Source organism: Diadema antillarum, unplaced genomic scaffold (assembly GCF_040938485.1).
Source record: "Diadema antillarum isolate AM-2024a unplaced genomic scaffold, OU_Dant_1.0 seq00001737_RagTag, whole genome shotgun sequence".
In the NCBI taxonomy this organism is placed as follows: domain Eukaryota; kingdom Metazoa; phylum Echinodermata; class Echinoidea; order Diadematoida; family Diadematidae; genus Diadema; species Diadema antillarum.
In genome coordinates this window covers 191,570-207,265 of record NW_027272421.1, presented here as the reverse complement: position 1 = coordinate 207,265, position 15,696 = coordinate 191,570, and the positions used below count along the sequence as shown (strand labels likewise).

Genomic DNA, 15,696 nt, shown 5'->3' with positions numbered 1-15,696 from the left:
ATATACATTTTAATAGGAAGATTAAATGAGAACTTACCTGTTTGAAATTTAATCTTGATTTTATAAGTAAGTCGTAGAGAAGAGACTACATGTCTCATCGGGTGTAATATGAGATCCCGCTGGTCACGTGTGTGGCAATTTTTTAAAGCTGTACGAGACTACAGGATATATTGATAGGAAGATGAAGATGTTGAGAACTTTACCTGCATAAGGCTACGTAAGTCGCAGGGTGGGAAGAGGAGGGATGTAGTCTCTTCTCTACGACTTACTTATAAAATCAAGATTAAATTTCAAACAGGTAAGTTCTCATTTAATCTTCCTATTTTATTACGTAAGTCTCCGATCGAGACTACATGTCTCATCGGGTGTAATATGAGATTTCAAAGCCCTGTAGTCACGTACAGAACAATACATCTGTAAGCCATCAACGGCATCACTACAGACAGACATACCTGTGCACTCTGTGCAGACTGCCATTCCATATGCAGACTGAAGTTGCCAAGTCACATTTTCAGTAAAGCCTGGGCAAATTGGTTAGTATCTTGTAAGGGCTTGCAATAAAACTTGCGGAATGTCTTCTCAGCCACCCATCCAGCCCTTGAGAGGATTTCTGACACAGGCACCTCACTCCTTTGTGCTGCTGACGTAGAGGCCGCCCTTGTGGAGTGAGCACTGAAGATCTGTGTATCAACACCAGCGTCATGTAGGACAGTCTTAATCCAACGTGCAATTGTTGCTTTGATGCACGACGGTGAGGCTTCTTATAAGCTACTAACAAATGTCTCTCCATCCCTCTTAGATTCTGTGTCCGCTGCACATACTCTTTCATATAATTCACTATGCACAATCTCCTATCTGGAGGGTACGCATTTAGTGTGACACTGAATCCCGTATTTCCAGGCTTGTTTTGTTTCAGTGTGTTCTCAAAAGAAATCTCCACAGATGATTTTTTCCACCTCATCCTGTCCAGGTGGATAACATGAAGAGACTGCACCCTTTGTGCAGAAACAAGTGCTATCAGCATAGTCAATTTCTGAGTAAGTTGCTTCAGATTAAGTGCCTTGGATGGAGACAGCTTTCTGAGGTAGTCCAATACGACTTTAACATCCCAGATAGAAGAGTAGCGAGGAGCAGGCGGCTTTAAATGAAAAACTCCTTTCATAAACCTATTTACAAGTGGGTGCGACCCAAGAGGCTGTCGTCCACCATCAACTATGAGAAACGTGGAAAGGGCACTCCTGGCTGTATTCAGGCTACTGTATCCAACTTTTTCTTTGTCTAACATATTTGTAAGAAATGCAAGGACATCACAAACTTGGACATTCAAATAATTAATGTGTCTCTCTGCACAAAATCTTTTCCATTTTCTGATGTACACCTGGTACTGTGCTTTAGTGGATCCTTTCCACGACGCAGCTATGATGTCTATTGTCCTTTGTGTGAGGCCCTGCTCTGCGTAAAGTCCCTTCCAAGCCTGCAACATAATAGAGACAAGTGATTATTCAAAGGATGTGGGGTGCCTGAAACTGGTTGACATAATAATGTCTTACTCTTTCGAATTAACATGGGTTCCTCAACCAGCATACTCTTAAGGATAGGGTACCAAACCTGTGTTGGCCAATTGGGCACCACTAAAATCCCACATGCCTCATCCTTCTGAATTTTCTGCAAGCACATTGGCACTAGATTGAATGGGGGAAAGGCATAAAACTCCCACTGACTCCAATCAACTGTGAAGGCATCTACTGCCCAGGCCTCTGGTTCAGGCCTCCAAGAAATATATCGGTCTACCTGTTTATTTAGGCGGGAGGCAAACATGTCAATTTCAGGCACACCAAATCTCCTGATTATTCGTTGAAATATGCTCTTATTCAACATCCATTCTGTGCTGTCCGAGAATTTTCGAGACATGCGATCTGCTTCAATATTCAATCGCCCAGGTAGGTGAGCAGCTGTAAGCCAGATGTCCTTACTAATACACCATTCCCAAATATCAATGGCCATTTGATTACATTCAGGAGATTTTGTGCCACCCATATTGTTCAGATATGCGACAGCCGTTATGTTATCTGCTCTAACAAGTACATGATTGCTCCTTTTCTCTGAGCAAAAGGCTTTTAGCCCATGACTAACTGCTACCATTTCTAGCAGGTTAATTTTATTCTGATTTGCCTCTTTCAACTCATCACTATTCCATCTGCCACCTGTTGAAGTGCACAGATTTGTTGCCCCCCAGCCTTTACCACTGGCATCTGTGTGGATTTCCACATCTGGTTTTGCCCTCTGCATTGGGCTAAACTGTGACTCAAGGTTCCATATCCACCACTGAATTTCATGGATGCTTTCTCTTGACAAGGTCATATGCCTATCGAAATGTCCCTTGTTCCTTGCAAGGGCAAGAATCTTGTCTTTCTCTAAGGCTCTATAATAGAGAGGGCCATATTGTACTGCTGGGAATGATGCCACTAGTTGTCCAATAACCTTTGCAACTGTTCTGATAACAGGTTTCTCAGTAGCCAACAGTTCTTTACAAGACTGCTTTATGTTCTCCTGTTTTTCTTTTGGAAGCCTAACACTCATATCCAGAGTGTTCAGATTGAAACCCAGAAAGGTAATCTCATGAGTAGGCTCTAAAACTGATTTTTCAGGGTGAACAATAAACCCCAAATTTGATAGCAACTTAGTAGTTGCGCTCACTGCTGCCTGCATTTCCTCGGCAGTTTTTGCAATGATGAGTGTATCATCTAGATATGCAATTACAATGTGGCCCTGCTCCCTGAGCGTTGCCAAAACAGGCTTTAGCAGTTTTGTAAAGAGCCTTGGTGCTGAACTAAGCCCATTGGGAAGTGCTTGAAATTGCCATAACCTTCCCTGCCATGTAAATCTCAGGAATTTTCGAGAATCTGGGTGGATAGGAACCGTGAAGTATGCGTCTCGGAGATCGACTGAAGCTAAATAATCTCCCGGAGAAATAAGCGGTAGAGCTGTCTTGATATTATCCATCTTAAAATGCTGATACAAAATACTCTTGTTTAATTCTGTCAAATCCAAGATGACCCTGAGGCCGCCATTCTTCTTTGGCCTTGTGAAAATATTTGATATGAATTCCCCTTCTACATGTTCACATGCTTCTATGACATTTTTCTCAACCAGCTTGTTGATTTCTTCCTGAATCGAGGCCATTTCCTCAGAATTTCTTTTGAATTCATGAAGGGGTTTTTCCCTACAAGGGGGATATTTAGCTGGGTCAAATTCAAGCTTGTAGCCCTGTACAGCTTGCAAAATATATGTATCAGATGTAAGCTCTCCCCAGTTGTGCATATGTAGCTTCAGTCGACCTCCGACTGCAATATCATTGACATTAGATGTTATTGTCTCCCTTACCTCATCACTGTTTGGGAGTTGCTCTATTTCATCCTGCCCTGCCCTTGGCCGAGCTTCCGGTACTGTGGGGCTTGGCGTCCCTCTCGAGACGCTGTCGGGGTAAACGTATGGGGAGCTTGTGGGGTCCTCTTCCTCCACTGGTTTCGTTGGCCTAAAAAAGGCCTAGATGTGCTCCCTGACGAATCCGCGTAGGATGTCCGCGACACCCAACCAGCTTCCTTGTATCTGCGTTGAGACCCTTGGCTTGGGTAGGGGTGATAGGCCGGCTTGGGTCTTTTAAACCCGCCTCTCATCACTCCGGCCGCCGCTTTGTGCTGGTCTTGCAAGTCCTTTACTTGCTTGCCCAAGTCATCCCCAAAGAGATACTTGGTTACAGGGTTTGTTGGTTTGCAGAGATGAGTAAATTTCGCATTCAGATCCGGCTTGATCAATTCTTTACGAAGAGCATTCATCTCAAAGTTTGCGTTGCACAACAAAGCTAGAACGTCTTGCTGTTCGGGGGATATGTTGCTTGGATCGAGCAGGCTGACGTAAGCCGAGATACCTCTTGTTAGGGATTTTTGGACCCTCTGAAGTTTCACATCCTTCGTACGAACAGGGGCAGAGAGGTTGTCCCAGATCGTCTGATTCACTTTCGGGGTGTCGATCCCTCGACAGTTCGACGGCACTGGGTATTTGCTACTTGTCTCATCGAGCACTTTCTCTTCCAGATGATGGCTCATCAAGTAGTTGACAGAGCTTGCTAGCTCCTCATCAAGAGGCTGTCCAATATCTGATGCCACCGCAAATTTAGCAGCAAAAGCTGGTACTGTCTGTGCTTCTGCCCTATCCACGCACGACTCCAGCTCTGAGCTATGCCCTGCACTCAAGGCATGCACCATGTCATCATCCTCAACATCCATTTCTTCTGTATGTGCCAAGTCATAATCTGCACTAACGCTAGAAGTTGAAGCAGAGGCTGAATCACTTCCACTGCGATCAAGATGTCGGTCTGGCTGTGCATGTCCCATGCCTGCCACCCCTTCCCTTTTACTGGGAAGAGCCTCCATGAACTGACAGAGCAAGCCTTCGAGTCTATCAAGACGACTGTTTACGGTCCCAAAGTTATCATTTGTCAACTTTGACGAGTTGGATTTCGTAGCAATCCGAGGCCGAGTCGCCGCTACCGCCGCGCGGTCGCCAGCCTCCATCACCGCCGGTACTCCCCGTCCACGGCCCGTGTTGGCAGCCGTACCTTTCGCTGCCGCTGCGCGGTCAGCTTGGCTAGCACTCACCGCCTGTTGTGACTCCATTGCTGCTCTGTTTTCGCCCGAAGATTCTGCCGCTGCGCGGTCAGTTTTCTTCTCTTTGTTTTCTTTTTCCGCGGCCACGCCAGCGGATCTTCTATCCTTCTGTTCTTTCATTATTCTGATAAGTCCGAAAGGAAGAATTTCCGCGAAATTCTTGAATATTCGAGGGTTGTGAAAAATCCTTTTCACACACACAAAACGCGCCAACGAATTGCCACACACGTGACCAGCGGGATCTCATATTACACCCGATGAGACATGTAGTCTCGATCGGAGACTTACGTAATAAAATAGACTGAGTGTTCATATCGAAAATAAAAGGCTGCTCAGCAAATCATGGGACACTCGCTCGAGTTGATTTGGTGAATGAACACTCATTGGTACAGAGTTGCAGAATACTCTCAGGAGAAACGAACGCGAGAGAACGAGGGACCTAGTCCAGCGGGGTGTCATGATTTTGAGGAGCCATCGCTCCTCAAAGAAAAGGGAACAAAAAGCAATGTGAAAATAATATATTCCATAACCGTGTAGGTTTCAGCACTTCATCGAGTTCATGAATATCATGCACTCCTAAAAAAAATCATCTCCGATGCTTTAAAAAAAAAAAAATTCCTTTGTACCAATACAGAGAAAGAGTGAACGGATTTCGACAAATTTCTATCTAAATTGTTAGAAAATTATGCATAAAAAAGTACGTGCAGAAAACACGGAGAGAAGAGCTATACGACTCATCCGGTCGTATCTTTCATACACCAATATCACCTGAGCGATCCAGTTGACCAGACAAGTTTTATGTCACACACGTATGGATGAATCTAAATTCACGTCGATATACGACATGTAAGTCATGATTAAAATTCGGACCCTTTCCCCTCTCCCCACCCCCCCCCCCCCACCAAGCCAGTAGTTCCTTTTAATCACCCGAATTTCCCGCCTTTGAGATTTCAAGTAATTGGCTGGACAATCGCGCCCAGGGGGTGGTAACCTCCTTCGACGGACATCGAACACAATCCGCCATCCGCAATAGGCCAATTAACCAATTAGCGCGGTAATTTAGACGTAATAGATTCCAACTGTCACGTGGTCTGATATGACCGGAGCCTGTGTGTGTCATAATATACTGGGTTGACGCGCTCACTCAGACGGCTAACCATTTTGGCGGTAAAAATTCTCATTTGACTTTAACGGTGTAATTGTGTACATTGGATAACTGTTATGACGTCTCGTGTGTTTTCGAGTCCTGAATTCGTAAACCGCATGCAAGGAACTATGGGTAACTTAAAAAAAAATGTTCTTAATGAGTCACAAGATAGACAAATCAATATGAATTTCAGTAATGGACAGTGTCATCGCTTGGATGAAAAAAAAAAAAGAAAAATAACTGGTATGACTGGACCGGAAGTGATTTTAATTTATGCGTTTTAAACATGAACTAACCATATCTTCCAGCATTCGCACCGTACAACTTTAACACCCCCTCCTTTAACCCACTGAAGACTAGTCCTGACTATATTCAGGCAGGTGTCTGTAGGAATAGCATGTTATAGCATAATCAGTTCGTCCTCAGTGGGTTAAAACAAAAGATTCTAGGTAGGAAGAGGGACCCCAATACTGTCATCTTTCCCTGCAGCCTGCGGGCGCAAGGGTGCGATCGGCGAAGAGGCGCCAAGCATAATTCCTCGGCGCGAAATCCGATACAATATCTATTTTCTTCTATTGGGGGCAAACGGGAAAAAGCAAAACAATATTCATGTTGGGGCGAACCGTGGCACCGATGACGGACTGAAAGTAGGGAAACGTGATGAAAACTGTGACAAAATGAGGAAAAATAGAGAAAGAAAGCGAGAGAGGGGTGGGGGAAAGAAAGATGAAAGGTTGGAAGAAGGGGAGATCATGCAGCGGAAGATGGGAGTTTAAGTGTTTGATTGGAGTCCCTGCGGTGGAACCTGACGAAGTTGTTTTGTGATTGGATAGGGGATCATACGGGGGAGTCAGGTCTATTATCTGATGGGGAACATTGTTTCCCCCCTCTGATCCTTGAACCGTGAGAAAAAAAAAATCGTGACATATTTCCCTCTGGCCAAAGATGCCAGTATATTATTATCTTCCTCAACATTATCAGCAACTTTTTTTCGTCGTTGTAAGCTCAGCTTGTTTAATATTTTCTCATTTAATTTGCCAATACTTTACGTAGTTCCTATTCTTATGATTTCATCTACAATCATTCGTCAGCTTCATTGTTACTATCCATGACATTTTATTGTACCATGCACATAGCTCCTATAATTTATGGTCAACATCCTTCTCTCAATCACAATGTTTTACCGAATGAGACACACGAGAAGTATGCACCGAGCAGCTACACTCTGTATCCTTCAATAATTTTTGCTATACATACTATGGACGTCGACTAAATCACGATTGGCACAAAAAGGTTTGCACCGTTAACTTGTTTTCATTATCCTATAGAGTGTGAATTCAGTGATTGGTTTATCAGTTCATGACGTCAGACTAAAGTTCTTGACACATCTTCATGCATGGGACAGGGCTACAATGCGCACTTTGTCAAGACGAACTGTCAAGTAAAAGCCGACACTCTGCTACGCCATTCTTGTCATATTCCTTCTCCTCTGCCACACACCCTTGACATCCACACATACCCACATACCCACGCACACACATATATACACACACACACACACACACACACACACACACACACGCACACACATATATATATATATATATACACACACACACACACACACACACGCACACACACACACACACACACACACACTTATATACACAAAAAAAAGAGAAACAAAAACACGAAGTCATAGAGAGTGCAGACGTCGCGCTTTTGGTTCTGGAGTGGGGAATAATGCGAATTCGCAGCCAAAATAAAAACACTGACCCCATTATTTCCGTGTTTAGATATACCCCTCCCCCCGGAAAAAAAAAGAAAAAGTAAAAAGGAAAATAGGGTCATCTGGAATACCACAAATTGTACTCTCTTCACATCGGAAGGCATGAGATTGGCTGTTCCATAAGAGCCTGGACTCTTCTGTGTCGCTTTTGTTGAGATTCATATTTCTTTCTTCCCTCGACCCCCCCCCCCCCACACCAAACCTGCCTCATTGCCACTTCAATCGTTCCTGCGTGTTCAAAGGCTTTCAACATCGATATTGTAGTCAATCGCCTCATTCACATAATAAATAACTCTTTAAATGGCATAAACAAGACCACAACCGAAATGTACAGTTTGGCTTAGTATAGAATGAGAATGCCAAAGTCGCAGTAGGCCTATAATATATACACCATAATCCTATAAATAAAAAGGTGGAGAATTGAGTAACGAAGAACACAGTAAAAGAATATACACATAGTACAATTAGCAATACTGCATTTATGACATTGCCACCATCGCATTGTATAGGCCTACACCTAAAAAAAAAAGTGCATTTCTCTAAACACACATACGGCACAGACATCCACAGGCCTCGAGACAGAGCAGTGGCGGGAAGGAGAGAGATAGGGACAGTAATACATGGAACGAAAGAAGCTGCTCTTGAAGACTTACCCTGTGATTCTGGTAAGCTGTGACAGCCGTGAACTGCGTCTCGGAGAAGATGAAACATTTGAAGTCGCGCTCGGGAGCGTTCTCGAAATCCTTCCGGCCACTTACGTGGACGACGTGGAAACGAGGTTGGTAACGATGCATCGAGTTGAGAATAATCTGAGGAGAAAATAGATTGATACGCGGAACTCATCAATTCAGTACACGTTGTACCATTTTGTTTTTGGCTATCGTAAAGTTATATATTATTAAGTAACTTCTCATTTTAAGCAACATTCAAAAGGCAAATAAGAAAAAAAATTACGTTGTCATTACATTACTGTAAGGTTCATCAAAGTTTAAACATATACATACATAGATACATACGTACGTACATACACGCACACATGTTATAGAAATAAAACAAATATAAAGGTGTTATTCAGTAAAATGCATTTAGATAAGTACATATATCTAATAATATAAGCACACTATTTATTCATGCGATATGATTTACTGTTCAGCCTTCTGGATATCCGTCTAATCCGTGTAGGCTACTTTTCTTTTCACATGTATTATAATGTTTCAAGTTCGCGTCATAATAATTCAGTGACATTACATGATATTGCCATAATGTTGTCATTGTTTGCAGCACCCTTCTCTGAAGTCATTGGATATTTCATAACCATCGTTTCACAACCAATTGGAATGTGCATAAAACTCACACGATGCCGACTGATTAAGGTAACATGAATGGGTAAAGCTCTTCTTTACAAAACAACATTCTGAAGTAAGAACAAAATCTTGATTTTTCATTCCAATGTTCGAATCTGACTGACGTTGAACGAAACAATACTTAACAGTTTTGTGTAACACCGCTATTTTGTTGATTTATTTGTGGCTTGTTTGCTTGTTTGATTGTTCGTTTGTTGTGTCCACTCACGTGGCCGTTGTCGTCCAGTAAGTTGTTGGTCAGCTTGAGTTTGTCGAAGGAGACGATCTGCTTCATCCACATCGCCCCGCGGGCGGGCGAGTCCGGGTGGACGTGTATTCTCCCCGGCATCTCCGGGTCGGCCTTTCCTGCGACCAGCCAGCTGGAGCTGTGGAACGCGTAGCGATAGCGTTTGTCGTCGACCTAATGACCACAACAACAACAATCATAATGTATTGTTTTATTGACTGCGTAAAGAAATGATTGGGTTTCTAGCCATTAACTGTATACATGCAAAGGCAACAACTTTCGTAATAAATTAGTTTACTGATCTCTTTAAAACGAAAACAATCAGAAAGGGATCGGCTTATCGGATTTAAAAACAATCATTACGAAATAGCATACTAGTCGCTGTTTTCAAACAACAGCGACAACAATCACAGCAATCTTTAAATATATAAATCATAGTATTGTTCCCATAAATATTAAGAACACGTCATAATCATAAAACAGATCATAATAGAAGCCAAAACGTGATGTAATCTCACCCGTCATGACAGCATGAAAACATGATGATTTTCGACCACGGCTGAATTTAATCTTGGCAGCAACCACGTATAATGGAATGGATGTTTCTACTTCTTTTGATTTCTTTTAATTTACAAATTTTAAGTTCCTGTCAACACGTATCACTTCACTGTAAACCTTAATACTTTGTTCCGACCACTATTAATTCAATTTCAATTTTCAATTCAATACAATTAATTATTTCCATCATAAAAAAATGCATTAAAGTATGCATTGTTTTTTTTTTTGTCGGTTCATGTTATTGAGCAATTTGAAAAAAAGAAGAAGAAAAGAAATACAGATCTTAAGATATAATACAAACGTGCAGATAATTATATATGACTGTATGACTATAGTTCCATCGCTGATAGGAAATCAGTCCACTCGGCGTGATCAATATCAAAGAAAAACAAATAAAACTATAGTTAATAGATGTCAATTAAAGCCACGTAAACCCTAAGACATGTAAGATATAAAGGAATTCAAGTCAAGATTTGTTCCTTAGTTTTTGTTAATCTTGATAGAATTGACTCCCCTACATTAATATAAACATCCCTGAGTATTTAGCCCCTGCATTACGACAGAAATATTGTCTGAACATAGCGCATATACTTACCGGAACAAAATCCATCATTAGGATATACTCTGCCATTGGATCCATTCCCGAGATCTTTACCTGAAATGTTGGGAACATTCGCCTGTGAAGCAAGATAAAAGATGACACCCATGAATGTACCTGTCACGGAATTTTAGAACTAAAGTGTTAAGTCAACGGTCATTTTGCGTCTTTTGAGAAAGATGAACCTTGCATTTTTAAAGATATAAACTAACGGCATTTTAAACACCTTACGTGGTATTGGAATTAAGGCTGAATTCACGGCAATGGTCGATGCAATGAACTGGCACAGAATGATACAAAGTAATAAAAAGATCATAAAATAACCTCATTTTCACTGCAATTGGTAATGGAAATTGTCGTTCAAGTTATCGCTGAGACCATTTTTAGATCATTCACGGATTTCAATAGATCACTTATCACGGGTGCAACCACGATTTTTCATCTTCAGTGAGAATGGAATGGAGTACATCGATGTTAGGTGTGTTGGAATGTTTGTATTTGTATTCACCTGATGTGAAATACAAGTAAATGTATCATCACACTGTTTGGAGAGTGCGCTGATTTGAATAAAAGCAATTATCATTTCATTTCATTTCATTTCATTTCCACAACACATAACATTTGCATAGACACATAATAACACAAAATCATACAGTCCACAGTAACAGTCGGCGGTATTTTCGTACAGCATATGTGCATGTGTACGTGTGTGTATATGGTGTTGTTGTTGCTGCTGCTGTTTTTGTGTAATTGTTGTTGTTGTTGTTGTTGTTGTTGTTGTTGTTGTTGTTGTTGTTGTTGTATGAATGTCTAGTTAATGCATCCAGTCTGGTCTTAATCTCCGTTATTTTTACTGTGACCTTTCAGGTGTAGCGTGACTCAACGCACACCGTACACAAGATGAGGAGATTGATGCGACACGAAGTGCGTCAATTAGTCATCAATCGCAAGTGCTTGAAAATTAGTGACAGAATCAACATGAAGTCCCAACTGGTAAGGTAAACTGCACACCTAATACGCACAATTATACACGTCCGAGAATTCATAATCTTGGTGTTTCTCCCCCCTCCCATATCTCTTTATCACTTCCGCACTCCTCCTTGAACGTCGCAGTCTAATCACGACGTTAAAACAAAATGGCGCAAGTTTTCTCGCTACATTGCGAGTTTGGACAACCCTTCGTAAACAACAAACCTCGAGTTTGTTTTTGACACTGTCATGTTGATGGAAAATTATTGCTCAACATATCAGTTTTATCCCTTACCTCGAGCACTCCCACATTAAGAAGCAAACATCAATGAAAAGTGCTTCTGAGGTATTTTTGCAACTTCGCCATTGCATGCATCAACTGACGTACAGGCATCTTAAGTTTCTCTCAAACGCTTGTTTGTGCAAGCTACATTCCGACAACAAACCTTGTATATATTCGACAATTCATCATTTCACATTCAAGGAGTAACTCGGTCAACCCCGGACTGCCAAGTTCTCTTCCGCGCCGTGCAGTTTACCCGGGGACATATTGGACCTGTCGTCTGCAAGTTATATTTACGCGCGAAAACACTTGCACCCAAAAGTTGACAACAAATTTGTCAACGTCAGATATCGGTGAGACTGTGCATTGTCAAAATGACGTATTCGAGCGGTCCGAATCGGGGTAATATACAATACGTGTGTTTCTTTTTCTCGCTCGCTGTCCCCCTTCCCTCTCGGATCTTAAATGCGATGGTTGGCCAACTTGACACATTGTGGCGTATAACCATCTCATATTTCTCATCGACTTTGTGACCTTATACGAATTTGTCAGCCCCGAGGTCAATTACATGTACTGAACGGTACTGACAGCATAATTATATGACAGAAAGTTTTTTTCCCCTCTTTCAGCACTGACAGTTTATAGAAGTAGAAACATTCTGTTCCTCGTTTCATTTTTGGAATAATCATTAACCAGTTTCACTCCAACATCCTGCTTGTTCTATGTCTAGAATTGACGTCCTCGATGTTGGAGGGATAAGTCCTGATCAGTGGACAACATCATTTCAAATATTCGAATATTTCTTATTCTGCGTGATTATATCTTTAAAAACGAGCAACTTATACTTCACACAAGACTAAAGGATTTTCATAGGCCATAAATACTTTCACTTTTAAATCTGGCGGCAAAAACAGAGTCCGTGATTTCAGACTGGACATCTCATGCTAGAATGTACTAAAAAAAATTTACTGTTGTTACTTCGTCAGATGATACAAAGAACGAATTTAGTGAAATGATTTCGGCTGAACTCGAATAAGATGACAAGAGAAAATATAGGGCAAATGAGTAAAGCTAACAAACTTCGGTTTCAATTAAGAAAAAAAAAAAGCCCATGTAATAATTATTAGTATATCTTAATATTTCAAAATCTTAAAAACAGATGATTTAGAGTTCCTGACTTCACTGGAATGTAAACATCAGAACATGCGAAGTTAGTTATGTTCATCTTCAGAAAGACCTACCAATGCGACATAAAGTTCACATGAGTTGCATAAATAATTATTATTCTCATGGCATGTAAAGAATTCTCATAACATAATACGAATGCCTATTGCTCAGTTATTTTCGCAATTCTACATATTGTATTGCAGGAGAAAGTGCTGTGGACAATCACCAATATCTCTATAGCACTGTATTCAAAATCATATTCTTTAATATACGCCTAACACTCCAGTATATCTACATTCTCCATCTATCTACTTATATAGTACACACGTTTAGACACGTATATCGTGAGATATAAACTTATCTCTATCTGGCATCCCGTATCTATCAAACGATTTCAAGATGTTATCTGTTCGATATTACGGGGTAGCGATTCACGTCCGATTTGGTTAAAGGCATTGATGTGAATATCATGTCGCATTCCCATGAAACCCCCTTCACCCCCTCACAATTATCATCTTTTCCAAGAGTTTCAAACCCCAGATTTTTTTTTCGAAATATGCCATATGTATAATTTATCATCAGATTCTTGTATGAATCACAAAGAAAAGGAATAAAAGGAGAAAGTGAGAGAAAGGGGGAGGGGGAGGGGGGGGGGGAGAAAGTGAGGAAGTATGTAGGCGAAAAAGAATATGCTCGTACAATTACTAGTAATTACTGGGCAAAATTTGAGGCGTTATCATCCGCCATCTACAGCGCGCACCAACGATGCCCGGCTGCCGATACTCCGGGGTTCGCCTCAGGCAAAATATGACCTCAGGTTCCGCTAGCACCCGCGGGCATGTCAGTGATGTGCAATGGTCATGGAGGAAACAGGCAACTTGTATCAATCTCAAGTATTTCCTCTAAAAGAAGAAGAAAAAAAAATCATTTCACTCTTACGCCATTCATTCCTGGGCTTGTTATCTATTTTATTCTTAAATGAATCTATACTTGTGAATCAGAATTCAATGGTTTTTCGCTGCTATGACGCTATAGGTCTGTTGGGAGAAGCGTAATTGCACGGTTACATTGTGACACGCGACTGCCGCAACTGTTGGCTGCTCTGAACGCTGACTCTAATCGATCAAGCACGTGATTACTATGATTCACCAATCATGGAATGCAATAAGCGCGCAAGGGTAAATCAATAGAGAACTACTCACTATTTCTCTTCCTGAAGTCTGTAGATGGCAATCAAATGGGATAAATTTCTGTCTTGTATTTAAATTTTCTACTCACTTTTCACGCATTTGTGTTTTTGTTATTTTGTTTTTACACTGCATGAAAGATGTTTTCATAATGGCAAAAAAAAAAATGCGTGCGTCGCCTGTATACTGGAAGCATTACAACCTGTAATGGTAAACAGTTAATTTCATGAAACTCGTTAGCGCAATAAGACAGTTCAAAGTTACGAAATAACCTTTCTCTTTTTCTCTCAGTTGGTTAGGCCCTTCATTCATTTTCAAAGCGACAATATGCATAAGCTTGCCCGACATGACAATTCATAGAATTCATCGGTCATGTTCAAACAAAATCAATGATGCGCATGCCTAAACTAGATGACCAGAATGGTCCATCAATTAACACTCGGGAAAGGCGTCAATCTCATCATATTTTGCATTGAATACATTAACAATCTTTTTCTATTGTCTATTGCCAAATATCACCTTGGCTGTCAGGCGGATGTGCTGGCAAGCACCATTCATGATGATTTCTTGAATAATCAGTACATTTAATACAGATTTTTGTCTCAGTGAAGTTAAGAGCCATGAAACATGCCGTGTTGGTACAAATGACCTTTTTCTAGAAGCTCATGTGCAAAGTGGAACCCCGAACTGCCTTGTGGAGTCGAAGGAATCGCATGGCAGAGAGAGCGACGTGCAAAACGCGCAGGCACGAACCCATGTAGCCGTTGCCATTCCTGAATACCGCAAGTTGCGTCCTATTCATTCCCGCCTACCGATTTCGCTGCGACAATGATGACATTTTCGCCAGTATTTGACAGCATTCATGAGGCAGACAAGGGGATAATACCCGGCTGTCAGCGGGATCAAAAACTTGAAGCACTCAGCCAACGAGTGATTGAACTATTCGCTATCGGGTTGAGCGAAAAGTGCAAGGCAGTTTAGGCGCTATAAATATAGCGGGATGCCTCCACATTTTTTTTTTCCTTTCTTTTATGAGTGGCGACTCGGATCGTATACAACGCACCAGTCTGTGCGCATGCGTACGCGCGCGGGTCGTGAAAATCGTGTCAGAAATTAGCCGACAGATGCTGCATACAGATTTGGAAAATACATCGTGAGAATGTGTGGGATTTGATGTGCCCGTACTTTCAAAATTCCCCAACATTTTTTTGCAACGTATTCCTTCACATTCAGCGTACATTACACAAGTTCTAGTGGCTTCACTGTGCATCGTTTCTCATTATCTACTACCTCACATCGATAACACTCGACCAATCGCCAACTGTTTGTATGTAATAATGTCACCTGTTTGAAAAAAAAAAACTGTTGCAATGAATCAAGAGCTGATGCGTTTATCCTCGCTTTTTAATATACCTTCTAAATGGATATCATAATTGTGAACGCAGAAAAAAAAATACATATAACGGGCGAAAGACGGGGGGAGGGGCAGAGGTATGGGAGGGGAGGAGGGGAGAAGGGGTGGAAGGGAATAACGGATATCATTACCCCATGCAGTACTATCCAGTTATCTATTTACGATACCAGCACAGTGTTTGATGTCGACATAATATAGTTACGTAGTTACCGAGCAAAATCTGTATAGGTTTCCTATCTGTTTAGGAGGGCATAAAACGAGGTATTACGGACAAGTACATTAGAGGCCAAAGACTTTCTCATTCTCCTGCAAGATGCAGAAACTTGT

The 15,696-nt window shown here is 41.4% G+C and overlaps 2 protein-coding genes across 2 annotated transcripts in view; both read right to left on the bottom strand.

Annotated features, from left to right (window-relative positions):
- Positions 1–15,696, bottom strand: part of LOC139711941 (uncharacterized) — a 71,915-nt gene that overhangs the window by 5,868 nt on the left and 50,351 nt on the right. The window contains exons 3-5 of the mRNA XM_071623789.1: positions 10,347–10,428; positions 9,176–9,367; positions 8,257–8,412 (exon numbers count right to left, since the gene is read on the bottom strand). Of these exons, the coding sequence (XP_071479890.1) occupies positions 8,257–8,412; positions 9,176–9,367; positions 10,347–10,428 (430 nt within the window). The remainder of the gene's footprint in view (positions 1–8,256; positions 8,413–9,175; positions 9,368–10,346; positions 10,429–15,696) is intronic.
- LOC139711940 (uncharacterized) lies at positions 768–4,950 on the bottom strand. The gene has a single exon (XM_071623788.1). The coding sequence runs from the start codon at positions 4,785–4,787 to the stop codon at positions 3,408–3,410; it is 1,380 nt and encodes a 459-aa protein (XP_071479889.1). The 5' UTR covers positions 4,788–4,950; the 3' UTR covers positions 768–3,407.

Bases quoted from the DNA above. Each gene is read 5' to 3' on its own strand.
- LOC139711940 (XM_071623788.1), bottom strand. From the start codon at position 4,787: ATGAAAGAACAGAAGGATAGAAGATCCGCTGGCGTGGCCGCGGAAAAA.